Source organism: Amphiprion ocellaris, chromosome 24, assembly GCF_022539595.1.
Source record: "Amphiprion ocellaris isolate individual 3 ecotype Okinawa chromosome 24, ASM2253959v1, whole genome shotgun sequence".
Classification (NCBI taxonomy): domain Eukaryota; kingdom Metazoa; phylum Chordata; class Actinopteri; family Pomacentridae; genus Amphiprion; species Amphiprion ocellaris.
In genome coordinates, this window is record NC_072789.1 from 20,897,611 (window position 1) to 20,914,097 (window position 16,487).

Consider the following 16,487-nt stretch of genomic DNA (forward strand, 5'->3'; position numbering starts at 1 on the left):
TAATAAATGGATTAAACTTTAAAACTATGGTGGACAAAGTGTGTGAGTGTGTTCAGAGCTTCTTGTCACGTTCACATGGACATCAGGGCTCAGGGGATGGTGATGATGGACACGTAGAAAAGCGTCGTAAGTGAGAGACACTGTTGCTTACAGCCATACCAGCCTGAATGCGTCTGATCTCAGAAGCTAAGCAGGGTCGGGCGTGGTTAGTACTTGGATGGGATATGTACAACAGTGTCGCAGAGACAGGCTCCTGCAAAGGACATTTTCACTCAATTTTAGTGTTTGTTTAAGAAGCTCTACAAGGGAAAAAAAAGGTAAAAAAACACGTAACTAAAAAAAAAACAAATAGAACGCCACGTCTTGTCACAGCATCTATAAAACTGTGGTTAGTTACCAAGTCCTTCGCTTACGGCCATACCAGCCTGAATACGCCCGATCTCGTCTGATCTCGGAAGCTAAGCAGGGTCGGGCCTGGTTAGTACTTGGATGGGAGACCGCCTGGGAATACCAGGTGCTGTAAGCCTTTTACATCTCCTCACAACCTGCACAGGAAGCTGTTGCTGATCCACCTTAACTCTCTCACATACAGCCTCAATTGAAAGCAGGACGCGCCACCTGGTGGTCGGAGGAGGAACCAAGAAACAGAGAAGTTCTCCTGCAGACGTGGAGGCAGAATCAGTTCACTTGTTGGCTTTTAATAAGCCAGAGAGGTTTTAGTTGCCAGCTGTCTCCAGAGAATGAACAACAGCGTCCTGTGCAGGTTGTGAGGAGATGTAAAAAGCTTACAGCACCTGGTATTCCCAGGCGGTCTCCCATCCAAGTACTAACCAGGCCCGACCCTGCTTAGCTTCCGAGATCAGACGAGATCGGGCGTATTCAGGCTGGTATGGCCGTAAGCGACAGCACCACTCGCTTACGGGCCTTTTCTACGTGTCCGTCTTCACCATCCCCTGAGTCCTGCTGTCCATGTGAACGTGACAAGAAGCTCTCAACAGGCTCACACACTTTGTCCACCATGGCAGTAAAGAGCCGCCGTTACACAACAAGGTATTGATTGTAGCATTACCTTCAGCCCAACATGAAAACGTCTGTGACACGGAAACACGTCAGCGACGATAAATCACCTCACATCACACCATGTACAACAGTGTCGCAGAGACAGGCTCCTGCAAAGGACATTTTCACTCAGTTTTAGTGTTTGTTTAAGAAGCTCTACAAGGGAAAAAAAGGAAAAAAAACACGTAACTAAAAAAAAACAAATAGAACGCCACGTCTTGTCACAGCATCTATAAAACTCTGGTTAATTACTCAGTCTGTCGCTTACGGCCATACCAGCCTGAATACGCCCGATCTCGTCTGATCTCGGAAGCTAAGCAGGGTCGGGCCTGGTTAGTACTTGGATGGGAGACCGCCTGGGAATACCAGGTGCTGTAAGCCTTTTACATCTCCTCACAACCTGCACAGGAAGCTGTTGCTGATCCACCTTAACTCTCTCACATACAGCCTCAATTGAAAGCAGGACGCGCCACCTGGTGGTCGGAGGAGGAACGAAGAAACAGAGAAGTTCTCCTGCAGACGTGGAGGCAGAATCAGTTCACTTGTTGGCTTTTAATAACCCAGAGAGGTTTTAGTTGCCAGCTGTCTCCAGAGAATGAACAACAGCGTCCTGTGCAGGTTGTGAGGAGATGTAAAAAGCTTACAGCACCTGGTATTCCCAGGCGGTCTCCCATCCAAGTACTAACCAGGCCCGACCCTGCTTAGCTTCCGAGATCAGACGAGATCGGGCGTATTCAGGCTGGTATGGCCGTAAGCGACAGCACCACTCGCTTACGGGCCTTTTCTACGTGTCCGTCATCACCATCCCCTGAGTCCTGATGTCCATGTGAACGTGACAAGAAGCTCTCAACAGGCTCACACACTTTGTCCACCATGGCAGTAAAGAGCCGCCGTTACACAACAAGGTATTGATTGTAGCATTACCTTCAGCCCAACATGAAAACGTCTGTGACACGGAAACATGTCAGCGACGATAAATCACCTCACATCACACCATGTACAACAGTGTCGCAGAGACAGGCTCCTGCAAAGGACATTTTCACTCAATTTTAGTGTTTGTTTAAGAAGCTCTACAAGGGAAAAAAAAGGAAAAAAAACACATAACTAAAAAAAAACAAATAGAACGCCACGTCTTGTCACAGCATCTATAAAACTCTGGTTAATTACTCAGTCTGTCGCTTACGGCCATACCAGCCTGAATACGCCCGATCTCGTCTGATCTCGGAAGCTAAGCAGGGTCGGGCCTGGTTAGTACTTGGATGGGAGACCGCCTGGGAATACCAGGTGCTGTAAGCCTTTTACATCTCCTCACAACCTGCACAGGAAGCTGTTGCTGATCCACCTTAACTCTCTCACATACAGCCTCAATTGAAAGCAGGACGCGCCACCTGGTGGTCGGAGGAGGAACCAAGAAACAGAGAAGTTCTCCTGCAGACGTGGAGGCAGAATCAGTTCACTTGTTGGCTTTTAATAACCCAGAGAGGTTTTAGTTGCCAGCTGTCTCCAGAGAATGAACAACAGCGTCCTGTGCAGGTTGTGAGGAGATGTAAAAAGCTTACAGCACCTGTTATTCCCAGGCGGTCTCCCATCCAAGTACTAACCAGGCCCGACCCTGCTTAGCTTCCGAGATCAGACGAGATCGGGCGTATTCAGGCTGGTATGGCCGTAAGCGACAGCACCACTCGCTTACGGGCCTTTTCTACGTGTCCGTCATCACCATCCCCTGAGTCCTGATGTCCATGTGAACGTGACAAGAAGCTCTCAACAGGCTCACACACTTTGTCCACCATGGCAGTAAAGAGCCGCCGTTACACAACAAGGTATTGATTGTAGCATTACCTTCAGCCCAACATGAAAACGTCTGTGACACGGAAACATGTCAGCGACGATAAATCACCTCACATCACACCATGTACAACAGTGTCGCAGACAGGCTCCTGCAAAGGACATTTTCACTCAATTTTAGTGTTTGTTTAAGAAGCTCTACAAGGGAAAAAAAAGGAAAAAAAACACGTAACTAAAAAAAAACAAATAGAACGCCACGTCTTGTCACAGCATCTATAAAACTCTGGTTAATTACTCAGTCTGTCGCTTACGGCCATACCAGCCTGAATACGCCCGATCTCGTCTGATCTCGGAAGCTAAGCAGGGTCGGGCCTGGTTAGTACTTGGATGGGAGACCGCCTGGGAATACCAGGTGCTGTAAGCCTTTTACATCTCCTCACAACCTGCACAGGAAGCTGTTGCTGATCCACCTTAACTCTCTCACATACAGCCTCAATTGAAAGCAGGACGCGCCACCTGGTGGTCGGAGGAGGAACCAAGAAACAGAGAAGTTCTCCTGCAGACGTGGAGGCAGAATCAGTTCACTTGTTGGCTTTTAATAACCCAGAGAGGTTTTAGTTGCCAGCTGTCTCCAGAGAATGAACAACAGCGTCCTGTGCAGGTTGTGAGGAGATGTAAAAAGCTTACAGCACCTGGTATTCCCAGGCGGTCTCCCATCCAAGTACTAACCAGGCCCGACCCTGCTTAGCTTCCGAGATCAGACGAGATCGGGCGTATTCAGGCTGGTATGGCCGTAAGCGACAACACCACTCGCTTACGGGCCTTTTCTACGTGTCCGTCATCACCATCCCCTGAGTCCTGATGTCCATGTGAACGTGACAAGAAGCTCTCAACAGGCTCACACACTTTGTCCACCATGGCAGTAAAGAGCCGCCGTTACACAACAAGGTATTGATTGTAGCATTACCTTCAGCCCAACATGAAAACGTCTGTGACACGGAAACACGTCAGCGACGATAAATCACCTCACATCACACCATGTACAACAGTGTCGCAGAGACAGGCTCCTGCAAAGGACATTTTCACTCAATTTTAGTGTTTGTTTAAGAAGCTCTACAAGGGAAAAAAAAAGGAAAAAAAACACGTAACTAAAAAAAAACAAATAGAACGCCACGTCTTATCACAGCATCTATAAAACTCTGGTTAATTACTCAGTCTGTCGCTTACGGCCATACCAGCCTGAATACGCCCGATCTCGTCTGATCTCGGCAGCTAAGCAGGGTCGGGCCTGGTTAGTACTTGGATGGGAGACCGCCTGGGAATACCAGGTGCTGTAAGCCTTTTACATCTCCTCACAACCTGCACAGGAAGCTGTTGCTGATCCACCTTAACTCTCTCACATACAGCCTCAATTGAAAGCAGGACGCGCCACCTTAAATTCCAGTAAGTTGTAAAGGTGTTCTGGGGATGTGAGCATTCTTTGTCTCCCAGCTGCTCCTGTCTCAAAGTGCACAGTTGCAATGTACTGATTCCTTTTTTCTTTTTCTGAGCTGATAAGATGGTGTAGCTGTGCATTTCAAATAGCTGGACAAACTTCTACTTGGTTGGATGAAGCCTTTAAAAACACAAGTTCTTGTGTGCGAGTGAACTCTAAGAAGTCCAGATCCAGAGGCAGGTGTCTGAATGAAGGAAGTGGTGTTGTCAGATCAGGTAGAAATCTGTTTTCCTCCTTGCATTAATATTTGTTTGTCTTAACTTATTTTGATCAATATGTTGTATAATTGTTTCTTTTGTTAGACTTTAGTTATTTTTTATATTTTTTTACATGTATATTTTTATATGGCCAGAAAGAGGAGATTCACCGCTGAGAGCCACCAGCTCATGTGTGATTATTTTATTCTAACAGAGTTGTAACCTGCATGGCCAGAAAATAAAAGTGATCCAGAGAACAGACCTGGTCCTGAGAATCACTTTATTTCACAAAACACAACGCAGTGAGTGAAAACCACACGGGTTACATAAGACACACAATAAATTAAAAACAAAATAATCAACTAAATTAAGCACATGAATATAATTATACACAAATTTAATGTTACATAGTCATTGGAGCAAAGAGCCAATGAAAGCCATCATTGATCTGATCAGTAGACTGACTGTAAATCTGATCAATCAACAATCAGCTGAAAGGTTGTGGTGTTTCATCACTTCCTGTTTTAGGATTCTATGGCTCTACAAAGACATTCACACCTAGAGGCAGTGAAGACTCACTAATATTAACCTGCATGTTATATTGTGTTGTGGGAGGAAGCCTGTTGTTTATTGTTTGTGTGTTTTTTATGTCTTCAGCAGCACACTCCAGCATTCCAAGGCTTTTTGAAGGAGAGCCTGAGCATTTAGTCCCCTCAGCCTCTCACTTTGTTGTGGAAATATGACAAATGGAAAAATGACATTTTTCAACATACTATGGCGTTTTTTTGGCGCCAAAATTCATGATGATTTTTTGTCAAACAAAAACCTTTCGTGAGTGTTTTTCACGTCCTCCTTTACATTATTTCATAATATGGCAAGTTTTTTCAACATGTTGAAAAATCACATTTTTTTTCTCGACATAGTATACTATGGCATTTTTTTGCGCCAAAATTCATGATTTTTTTTTTCAAGGAAAACCTTTCTGGAATGTTTTTCACTGCCTCCTTTACATTATTTCATCATATGGCACGTTTTTACAACATGTTGAAAAATCGCATTTTTTTTTCGACATAGTATACTATGGCGTATTTTTGCGTCAACATTCATGATGATTTTTTTTCCAAAGAAAACTTTTCTGGAGTGTTTTTCACGGCCTCCTTTACATTATTTCATCGTATGACACGTTTTTACAACATGGTGAAAAATCGCATTTTTTTTCTCTACATAGTATACTATGGCGTTTTTTGTGTCAAAATTCATGATGATTTTTTTTCAAAGAAAACCTTTCTGGAGTGTTTTTCACAGCCTGCTTTACATTATTTCATCATATGGCCCCTTTTGTACAACATGTTGAAAAATTGCATGACTTTTTTGGTCTACATTGAAGGATCTTTTCTAAACCACCCTTTCGGGTCTATATTTGAGGTTTTAGGTTGAATATTCCTTTTAACCAGCCCCTCAGGTCTCCTTCAGGATTTTGGATGGAATACTCGGTTAAACGAACATTTTAGGTGCATGTCCAAGGATTTTTGGTGGAATGTTCCTTTAAGGTGGATGTGTGAGGACCTTGTAGGTGGAATACTTTCTGAAACCAACCTTTTAGGTCAACATTCAAAAATTTAAGGTGGAATATTCCTTTAAACCAACCTAAATTTCTTATTTTGATCATTATCAAGTGGGAAACCTCAAGCCAGACTCTTCATAATGATGTTTGAAATTTATGCTGCTGTTATTTGTTTAGTCCAGACTAAATGACAGAAATCCACAACTGTAATTTTATTTCAGGACTCAGTTATTAAATGTCAAAACAATCCATGTGACTCTGAAAACTCAACAGCTTTACAAACTCTAAGATTAAACTCTCCACAAGGATCCAAATTAAGTTGGACTTCTACATGAGAGCTTTAATTATTCTTCATCTACTTCCTGAAAAGTTTGGACAATGAAAAAAGACAAATTAATATTTTCAGCTGAACTAAAGACAGACTGTGATTTTTCTGCTCACATGTGTTGTTGTAAACTTCCTCTTTCAAATAAATATCCTCCTAACCCCCTGGAAACCAGCGTTTGTCCTGTTTTTGTGTTGCTCCTCGGCGACTCTAGACAGCCGGGTCCTAATGTTTTTTGAGCAACACACCATACTATGATGTTTTTACAATGATGGTTCTACTATGGAACCAGTTTGACATGTTCAGGTGTTCTTTGTGTGAAAACTCAGAGATTTCAGGGATCAGAAGGTGGTTTTCAACTTTCTTTATTAACTTTCTGCTTCAACTTTAAATTAAATTTCCTTCACTAAGCCAGCCCTCTGGACTTCCAGGAAGCTGTGTTCCTATTGGCTGTCCAGGTGGCTGTGTTCCTATTGGCTGTCCAGGTGGCTGCTTGGTGTTATCAGGAACACCTGAGCAGCTCACTATCTTCCTGCTTTATGTGGCTGCAGACAAACATTTCCTCTGTTTCTCTTCACCAGTGAACCGGGTTTGGCTCCATTGCTTTAGTTTGTTCTTTAGGCGTTGGCTTGCAGCTTTCAGCAGTAAAATCGTCTTTAATGTGTTTCTTGGTGTGTTTTAGGGCTTTGTACTGGATAGTTGTCTTGGTAAATGTGGTTCTTTAACCACAGTTAGCACATGGTGCTAATGTGTGCAGTGATTAGTGGATTTGGTGCAGGTGAGTTGTGTCTTTATCTTGGCTGTAGTGAGTCTTCAGAGGTTTCTGGTCAGACACATTCTGTATTCTTGTTTGTGAACCAGCGTTGGTTGTCCAGAAGGTAAGAGTTCCTGTCCTGATTCTCTGTTCTCAGAGGTTCTCTGGTAGGCTGCAGGAGACTTTAGCGTTTGGGTTGTGCTAGTTTGGTTTTTGTATGGTTTCATTTGGATGACTATCTTGAGGCCCCTCCATGTGGTTTAGTGAGGTTTTCTGGAACAGTTCTACAAAGCAACCTGCAGCAGAAGAGACTTTGAGAGTTTTTAGGAAGTTCTGGAGAGCAGACTTTAGAGCAGCAGAAACATTTGTCAGCAGTTTGAGCAGGAGAAGGTGAGCTTCAGAGTAGAAATGAGACAGAAACCTTCTTGACCCGTGTGGTGAGGTCCTGTACCAAGAGTTTGAGCAGGTTGTGAAGAGTCTGTAGTTCTTTGGTCTGAAAGCACAAGAAGAGTCGACTCATTAAAGGAGAAAACAGGAGATATTGTTGGTTCTTCTGTCGCTCTGCAGTTTCCAGTTTCCTTAGACTCAATATCAAGTTTATATTTTAAATGATTTCCCATGTGAGCCCAAGAAGACTTCAATAAACTCCCTCCACCCCCTGAACACAACATATTTTATTACCATGCTAAATCTTGTTTTTAAAAATATGTTTTTGAGTTTTAATCATAGTTTTAGCGTAGTTTTTTTCTCTTTGCTTGTTTAGTTTTGTCATCTGTGTGAAAAGTGCTAAACAAATAAAGTTGAATGGATAAACTGAATAATTGACTAACTCATGATTGTGACAACAGAAGTATTTTCGTTGTGATTTAAGGGTTTGTTTCATTTTTAATGTTGGGGTTGAAATCTTGACAGAAAAAAAGATTAAAGAAATAAACCACATTAAAAAAGCAATTAAATCAAAGGAAAAAAAACATTTAATACAATAAAACTTTTAAAAAGAAAATTTAACATTAAATACAATTAAATTATATTAAATACAATTAAATTATATTAAACAGACAAAATATTTAATTAAATAATTAAACAGAAGATACAAACCATGTAATTCTGAAATTAAACAATTTTTAAACAAAAATATTGAACATTAAAGATGAAATATTTTAGATAAACATTTAAAAAATACAATTAAACAAGAAGAAAATTAAACATTTAAAAAATACAAAACATTAAATCAGATTATTAAACCTTTAAAAAGACAAAACATTTAATTAAAAAATTAAATGTTTAATTAGAAAATTACATCTTAAAGACAATAAAACTCGAAATAGGAATTACACACAAAATTCAATGAAGTATTTAAAATGAAAATTAAACATTTAAAGGTGGTAAAACATTTAAAAAGAAAAACCTTAAAGATTTAATCGAAAAATTAAACATTTTGAAAGAAAAGGAAATTTTTCAAACAAGCCGATAAAATATTTGAAAAAACAACAATTAAACATTAAAAGAAAACATTTCAAAATCAAGTCAGACATTAGAAAAGAATAAAAGGTGAGAAAAGAGCAAAACTAAACAATTAAGAAGAATCAAACTAAAGACAAAACATTTGAAAAGACACCAGTTAAACTTTAGAAGATCAAATTAAACAGAAGAGACAATAAAACGATCAAAAAGAGCAAAAAAAGATAAATGTCTTAAAGCGTTTTCTAGTCTGAAATGAAAACAAGTTGTTTTTTCAAACATTTCCTCTTTCTATGTTCTTGGTTTGATTGTGGACAGATTTACTAAGAACTCATTTCAGAAAACTGCTTTCCAGATAAAGTCTACTAGTAGTTGAAGGCATTAATCAAACTAATGTTACCTTCTGATCTCCACAAACTTTACTGTTCAGTGAAGAGAATCAAAGTTTGTTGAAGATTTCTAAAAAACCCACAGGTGAAGGTCTGAGAAGAACTCGGATGGTCTAAATGTGAAATCAAGACTCATGGTCACAAGTTTTAAGGCTTCTGTTAACCATAAAGTTCAAACTAACAGAGAAGTACTGAGAAACTTTTAAAACTTCAGTCCTCAGACTGTCTGAAGGTTCAAACTAACAGAGAAGTACTGAGAAACCTTTAAGATTTCAGTCCTCAGACTGTCTGAAGGTTCAAACTAACAGAGAACTACTGTGGGACTTGGAAAATTTCAGCCCTCAGACTGGGTGCAAGCTCAGGTCCTGAGGACTCGGGAGGTGTGGAGGCTTTGGAAAGTCTTGGAACTGAGGGTTCCACCCTCCAGCACAAGGGCTGAAGTCCAACCTCCTGAGAAAAACGGTCGAGTCGAGACTCGAGTTAAAAAAAAACTCGAAAACGACCGAAAATAGATGATAAATGCGCAAAAAAAAGGAGAATTAGTATCTGAGCGAGTAGCTCAGGGGAAAAGAAGAGTGACTACAGACTGGAAGGTCGCAGGTTCAAGACCCGCCACTGGCTCTTTTCTTTCTTTGTCTTTGTCAGGATTTTGATAAAATCTAAGCAGGGTCTGGTCTTGAACCAGCGACCTGCAGCTCCATAGGCAAATCCTTAACTCACTGAGCTACAGATCAGATACAAAGAATTAAATTCGTCGTCCCTTTGGCATCGTAGTTCCTGAAGTGACCACATGGGTGGTGCCAAGGCGGAGTCTGGGTGGAGTCAGGGCGGAGAGTAGGCGGGGAGGTGGGTGGCGGCCTCCCCCCTCTACTCCCCCACCTCTCCCCACCACCCACCACACCTTCCCCCGCCCAACGAGTTCTTCGAGTCTCCACGAGTTCTTCGAGTCTCCACGGGTTTTCCTGAGTTTCTGGAGTTTCCACCAGGTCAGAGGCAGAACAAGTTGTCATGAAGAGGTGTTGAAGTCAGCCAGGATGGACTGACTTTTTACAGCGACTAGAAGGAAGATGACTAGAAGAGCAGGTCTTTAACCACCATCCATAAAATCCATGGAGTCGCTCCAGAGAAATGAAGGGAGGTCAACTTTTATCAACCTCCATCCAGATGTTCAACTTGGTATCTTTACTTGGACATTTTTAGCGCCACAAACCTTTAGTATCACACTTTATTATCATTTATTAGGACTTTAATGGAATCCACCAGCAGATTTAGTTTTTGTTGACAAACTTTATTCTTGTCGTCGTGGGACTGCAGTATTTAAAACTGTTCCTTCTATTTGACCTCATGTTTATTAGTTTTAGTGGAGAAACTTATTTTAATTGTCCATTAATCTCTTAAAGACCAAATAATAAATTGGATTAGTCAAGAGGTTTAAATTTCTTACTTTGTCATATTTTAAATATGACAAAAAATATAAAAATAAAGCGTCGAGACAATTTGACCTGTAATTGGCGTTATATAAATAAAATTGAATTAAAATTGTATGTATCTTGTAATGTTGGAATAATTCAGCCATATATGTTGGAAAATACATTTTCTTTGTCCATTAATCTGTTGATTGTTTTCTCCACTAATTCATTTCTTGTTTTGGTTTGTAAAATGTCAAACCCAAATATATTCAGTTTACGGTCATAAAAACCAAAAAGATTTATATTCATGAAGCAGGAATCAGACAGTTTTTCACTTTTTATCTTAGTTTAGTCAGAAAGATAGTTGATAATGTGTGAATTGTTGCAGCTTGTGAGCCGTAGAAGGTTTTAATCTTTGGGGCCGAGTGTCAAAAAACATTTAGAAACCAACATCAACAAAACACTCAACAAAGATTTGAACATCATTAAAGGGAAATCCAACTTTTGCATGACAATGTCTAATTAAAGGACCTTTATTTCCAACGTAAATGTGTGATATTCATCCTCTGGAGCTTTCTCTTCACATCGTCTTCCACCTGGACTGGTTTGGTCGGGAGCATGTGCAACAAACATTTGAAAAACTGCACTTTAACATCAATGAATGACACTGAAGTTTAATCTCTGCATAAATGAGACTGAGTCTGGATGTGCTGCTCTGTCATTAACCCCTAAGTTTAGGGAAAGTTCAAACAAAAGAGGACAGTTCAGATCAGACTTGAGAATGAGCTTATTCTGAACAAACATCTCAGACTTTCTGAGCTTCAGCACCTCTAGCAAGATAATTTAACAACAAGCAACTCAAGAGATCCAGAAGTTGGAGAGAGTTAGCTTTAGCTTAGCCAAAGAACATGTGGGACGCTAACCTAGCAAACATTTCAGACTTTTCTCTGTGAATTCTGAGAAATAATTTCCTATTTAATGACAGAGCTACACATCTTAACTCAGTCTCATTAAAACAGACTCTAATTCAGTGTCATCCATCCATATTAAAGTGCAGTTACCCAAAATGTTTGTTGCATGAGCTCCAACAAAACCTGTCCAGGTAGAAGGCCACTTTGACAAACAGGAAGTGGAAGATTCCAAGCAGATTTATAGAAGGGGGAACCAGACTGTACTAAGTGTGGTCGAGTATAGAGGGGTGTTTTGTGGGTTTTTAAGGCTGATAATGATTATTAGTGAGACATTTGGAGTAGATATTCATTTGCAGTAAATGAAAGTATTTAAAATCTTGGAGTTAAACTTAGAAGAACACAAACTCTAACAGAAAACTTTGTTGATACGTTTTTGTTTTGTTTACAGATGTTTAGTTAAAGGAGTTTTATTCGTGGCATATAACCAATCAAATCACTCCAGAAGACAGAGCGACCACAGGTAGATAAAGGTTCAGAGCCAAAGTAGCACCATTTTTAAATTGATTTATTACCATAAATCAGTAAAAAATAAAATACTGATAATCAGTAAATCAGTCAGCCCACAATTACTACAATTCTACAATGTATGTCTCTTTGCTTTGAATTATTTGTACAATATATGATGTATATGATGGTCTTTTTTCATCCCAGATTCAGACTTCCAGCATCAATAACTCCTTAGATATATGTTGTGAAAACATAACCAATGCCTCTTTTCCATCATTATAAGGTACACAATGTGCTACTTGATAAAACTGGGCTTGTAGCATATTGTGTACCTACAGAGAACAAGATTGAAGTTATTGAATATTTGTGTCTCTCATCGCTATTGCAGCGGTTTTGCAGACAGACGTCACACAGCCGGCTGCACACAGACATCAATGTTATTCCTGCAGCTTGAAAGACAGCTACTTTAGATAAAACTGGGCTTGTAGCACATTGTCTACCTTACAACGATGGGAAAGAGGCATTTTTTATGTTTAGACAACCTATATCTAATGAGTTATTGATGCTGGAAGTCCGAATCTGTGAATATCTTTCCAACTTTACTGAACTTGGGGCCACTACCATCTAAGGAGTGATATATTTAATTTTGAAAAAGCATTTAGCCATACTTAAAGCTTTAAGTGCTTTATTAACATGAAACTAAGAGTTTTGTATTGTTTTATGATCACAGGTTCTGCCTGAACAGAAGTGGCATCATTTTAAACAGTGAAACCAAACTAATGAAATAAAATGTAATGAGCAACCAGTGAGCAATACTGGATTCTACAAAAACATAAACAACTGAATGCAGAATACTGGACAAAGAAATTCTCTACAGACATTTTTTCCCATCTAAATCTTAACACAGTTAACGTATTAACTTATTTATGTGTGTATGCATGTATTTACCGATTTATTTAGTGCTGTTAGCATATCAGAGTTCTGAGTGAGTTTTTCTTTAGATAGGCAAAGGCCATTTATTGATTACATATTGGCTATTATATAAATGTTTATTAAAAACTAAAAGGCATTAAAAAAATACTAAACAACTTAGGCATTTATTGAGTCACTAAAATACTGTAGAGTACAGACCACATCAGCTTGATTATAAGCATCCTCTGATAAATTAACAACCAGATATTGATGTCTCTTACTAGATCTACTTCAAGAGATGATTAGATGATGATGAACTGTGACCTACTGGTTGGGTTCTCTCTGTTCTCATGTTTCTTACATGTTGGTCTCCTGATGCTGCCTTACTTCAGCCAGTCCATGAGCAACAGAAAAGACAGTTTGCCTTTTACCCACTGCCAGGGGTTTCTCTCTTCCCACTCACGTCTGTACATTTGCAAACGTTTTTGCTTCTGTGGACGTGGTGGAGTTTCGGGTGTAAACATTTTTAAACACGTGGCTGCAGCGTGATCTGCTGGACCTGGCATCAGGTCCTCGCTACGTGGGTCCTACGAAGTTTAAATTGGCTGCCCTTAGTGTTTTAAGGGACGCGTGGCAACCCTACTTCTAATGTCGCCTCATGATTCCACCGAAAACGATCCCAATATCTCAAAATTCCAACACGAACATGCCGCCATGAATTGTAACAAAAGAATGCATCGAGAAATTTGATTGGTCCAATCGTTGGCAGCTAACCAATTTCAACCAACCGTAAGGCCTTTTACAATGCAGCAGGAGCTAGACTGGTTCTCTTTGTTACGCTGCGGGAGAAACGCCGAGCGCTTCTCAAAAACCGGGAGCAAGAGTAACAAAAACATACCTCACCCCCCCCTAAAATTTTCTTAACGGATTTGGACGATTCACAGAAATGATCAATTTGAAAATTAAAACAGCGGATTTCCGCAGAATGGCAGAAAATTGCCATGCCTGCTTAAGTCTCTGGAGCTGCTTGATTGACAGCCTTTAAATGTGCAAACAGACCAATGTTTCAACACTACTGTGTCTCCATCAGGACTCTGAAAGGCTGTGAATGAAGCAGTGTGCTGCAGGAACCCTTTATGTTCTCTGGGAACTTGTTGTCATGGAGCTGAGAAGCTTCATGGATCTGAAGATGTTGGAGAACTTTGTTTCTCCTGGTTGGACGTTGTGTTTTGTGATGAAGTCAAACTGAGGCCAGTTTCACTCTTTCAGCTCGTTAGGTGTGAATCTGGACGTCCTTAATACTGAGGCAGAGGACAGCTGGATCCTGTCCTGTGTGTTGGACAGCAATGATGGGCTGGAAACCAGCACTAATATCTGACCTGAGCTGAGAAACTCTGTCCAGCGTAGAGAGGATGGACCGTGTTCCCTCCTCTGGGATGGAAGTCCACCGGAGGTCCACTTTAACTCCATCACTGTGTCTGAGGGTGAAGAGCAGAGCAGCAGAGTCCACTGAGTCCAGCTCTCTGCAGCTCAGGTTGATCACATGATCCAATGACCTCAGCAAACTGGGGACCATGTGACTGGCGTGAGCTCTATACAGCTCTCTGATGGAAGTCATCACCAAGCTGGGACTGGGCCTGAAAGCATCCAGAGCATTTACAAGGACACTTTGTTTAAAGAGCTCACAAAGTGCTGATGAAAGATGAGTCACATCAGTTGACAGAGAAATCATTAAAGAAACCAACTGTGATCCTGGTAAGAGGTCAGAAATCCAAAGTCACCACCTTTTAATCACAATCCTGCCCAGAAAGGGAAGCAGACGAGCGGCGCTCTCCTGTAAGAAGAGGTTCTTCCTCAGGTTCACAGTGATGGTCTGAGCTGGAGACTGCTGCAGCAGATAGTGAAGAAGCTCCCAGTTCAGGCAGCAGGAGGTCAGGTCTCCAGAAACCACACTCAACAAGGACAACGTCAAGTCCTGGTCCTGGACTTCATGGACCAGGACCAGCAGCTGCTGGACATGATCTTCACTCAGTCTGCAGATTTCAGAAAGACAAAATAATGAGTCTATTTTATCAAGTAATCTATGCTTTGTTTTGTTCATAAGGTGAACAATATTTACTTGATGGTTGGAGGACCATGGTGGAGCAGCAGTGGAATGAGACACTGAGCAGGGATGCAGGACTCAGTGAGGACCAACTGTCTGACTGAACAGGATCTCAGCAGGGAAGATAAACTACTGACAACCTTCAACAACTCTCTCTCTGATGCTTGATCTTTCTGAGCCATGAGACAAAGATCTTCAACAGTCAAAAGACACATCAGTTTACTTCTTCTGACCCACTGAAACAGGACCAAGACCATGGCATTGGAAAGCCTGAAAACCAAAGAGAAAAACCAAAGAGCCGCCAACAGTGACTGGAGATTTAAAGTGGACCAAAGTATAAGTCAGTGAAAGACAACAAGAGACAGGAAGTGCTGAAATGCTCACCTCAGACTGTGTAGTTGTGTTGGGTTTGTGAAGAGCAGGGAGGTTCTTCTGACAGACATCTTCTCTGCTGTGAGGCTGAGATCCACTCTAGAACCACACAGTTGAAGAACTCTCCCCACAGAGCAGCAGGTTGTCCGGGAGAACAAACAAAATTTGAGATAAAACTACCACAAATAGGTATAAAATGACTAAACTATGAAATAAAACTACCACAAGTATGTATAAAATGAGACATTTTTGTCAAAAATCAATATTTTCTTGTCTTCCTTCGCTGTTCACCAAACCTTCTGACATCACTCAGTGCTTCCTGTGGATCTTCCTCATGGCTTTAAGTTCATTAGCGCCACCTACTGGGCTGGAGTGTTCATCAGTGTTATCACTGTTTCTTCTGTAATCAATTAATTGAAATTAAGGCGTTAAAGTCCCTAATAAATGTTTTAATGGCCTCTTATTTTGCAGATTTTCATAGGGTTCATGTCATTTCATTTTCTCTGTAGCAGTTTATTGATTTCATGAATGCAACACACTATAGTTTTTATACAGAGAATAAAGGTTAAAGAAAAAACAATATATGCAGTGTCATCTTTATTTTAAATGTCTAAAGGGTTTTGTGGCTCCTGGTGTTTTCTTTTCTGTGGGAAACGGGTCCAAATGGCTCTTAGAGTGTTTTGGGTTGCTTTTTTTGTCTGATTTTGTGGTTTGGACTTTTCGTCATTTTGTGTTTTGCTTTATTCGTTGTTTTATGTGTCATTTGTGTCGATTTGTCTTTTTTCCTGTTTGTCACTTTTTTGTTGTGTTTCGTGTCATTTGTCTCACTTTTGTAATATGCTGTCCTGTTTTTCTTGTCTTATGTTTCTTTTTGTCTGACTTTAGTGGTTTTGATCCTCCAGTAAATCCTCTACAGTTCAGTTCCAAATGACTAAATGTTGTGTTCCTTTGTCAACACTCTGTGACCTGGAAGATGTAATGTGGAAATGATAAACTGAGGCTGAATGTCGCTGAAATTGAATTGAATTTTCTTGATAAACTTCAGGTTGTTGATGATGGTTTGTCTAAAAGGCTCTGATTGATGAGGAGAGATTCTCTGAGCTTCTCTGTTGTTTCACTGGAAATAGTTCAAAGTTGATCCAATGATCCAATCAGAGAGAGGAACCTTTTAGTCACATTGAGATGGGGATTTGTTTTTGGACTTTAAATGTGTTTTTTACAACCCTGTTCCATGTTGAGTAGA

At 40.5% G+C, this 16,487-nt stretch overlaps 1 protein-coding gene and 9 non-coding genes across 10 annotated transcripts; 5 read left to right on the top strand and 5 right to left on the bottom strand.

The window, feature by feature from the left end:
* Window positions 1–407: 407 nt before the first annotated feature.
* LOC129348371 (5S ribosomal RNA) lies at window positions 408–526 on the top strand. Its single transcript, XR_008600907.1, has one exon. It is a non-coding gene; the product is annotated as a 5S ribosomal RNA (ribosomal RNA).
* Window positions 527–782: 256 nt separating this feature from the next.
* Window positions 783–901, bottom strand: LOC111585999 (5S ribosomal RNA). The gene has a single exon (XR_002747921.1). It is a non-coding gene; the product is annotated as a 5S ribosomal RNA (ribosomal RNA).
* A 420-nt stretch (window positions 902–1,321) lies between these two features.
* LOC111585998 (5S ribosomal RNA) lies at window positions 1,322–1,440 on the top strand. The gene has a single exon (XR_002747920.1). It is a non-coding gene; the product is annotated as a 5S ribosomal RNA (ribosomal RNA).
* A 256-nt stretch (window positions 1,441–1,696) lies between these two features.
* On the bottom strand, window positions 1,697–1,815 carry LOC129348368 (5S ribosomal RNA). The gene has a single exon (XR_008600904.1). It is a non-coding gene; the product is annotated as a 5S ribosomal RNA (ribosomal RNA).
* A 421-nt stretch (window positions 1,816–2,236) lies between these two features.
* On the top strand, window positions 2,237–2,355 carry LOC111585997 (5S ribosomal RNA). The gene has a single exon (XR_002747919.1). It is a non-coding gene; the product is annotated as a 5S ribosomal RNA (ribosomal RNA).
* A 256-nt stretch (window positions 2,356–2,611) lies between these two features.
* Window positions 2,612–2,730, bottom strand: LOC129348374 (5S ribosomal RNA). Its single transcript, XR_008600910.1, has one exon. It is a non-coding gene; the product is annotated as a 5S ribosomal RNA (ribosomal RNA).
* A 419-nt stretch (window positions 2,731–3,149) lies between these two features.
* Window positions 3,150–3,268, top strand: LOC129348350 (5S ribosomal RNA). The gene has a single exon (XR_008600885.1). It is a non-coding gene; the product is annotated as a 5S ribosomal RNA (ribosomal RNA).
* A 256-nt stretch (window positions 3,269–3,524) lies between these two features.
* Window positions 3,525–3,643, bottom strand: LOC129348369 (5S ribosomal RNA). Its single transcript, XR_008600905.1, has one exon. It is a non-coding gene; the product is annotated as a 5S ribosomal RNA (ribosomal RNA).
* A 422-nt stretch (window positions 3,644–4,065) lies between these two features.
* On the top strand, window positions 4,066–4,184 carry LOC129348370 (5S ribosomal RNA). The gene has a single exon (XR_008600906.1). It is a non-coding gene; the product is annotated as a 5S ribosomal RNA (ribosomal RNA).
* Window positions 4,185–11,897: 7,713 nt separating this feature from the next.
* Window positions 11,898–16,413, bottom strand: LOC111585993 (uncharacterized). The gene is made up of 4 exons (XM_023295647.3): window positions 15,257–16,413; window positions 14,888–15,142; window positions 14,553–14,801; window positions 11,898–14,405 (listed from the first exon to the last, which is right to left on the bottom strand). Exons 1-4 carry the CDS (start codon window positions 15,313–15,315, stop codon window positions 14,042–14,044), a joined length of 927 nt encoding a protein of 308 aa, XP_023151415.2. The 5' UTR covers window positions 15,316–16,413; the 3' UTR covers window positions 11,898–14,041.
* Window positions 16,414–16,487: the final 74 nt, after the last annotated feature.

Bases quoted from the DNA above. Each gene is read 5' to 3' on its own strand.
- LOC111585993 (XM_023295647.3), bottom strand. From the start codon at position 15,315: ATGTCTGTCAGAAGAACCTCCCTGCTCTTCACAAACCCAACACAACTA. The intron at 15,143-15,256 runs GTGAGCATTTCA...TTTGGTTTTCAG, and splicing joins ACACAACTACACAGTCTGAG to GCTTTCCAATGCCATGGTCT. The intron at 14,802-14,887 runs GTAAATATTGTT...TGAAATCTGCAG, and splicing joins CATGGTCCTCCAACCATCAA to ACTGAGTGAAGATCATGTCC.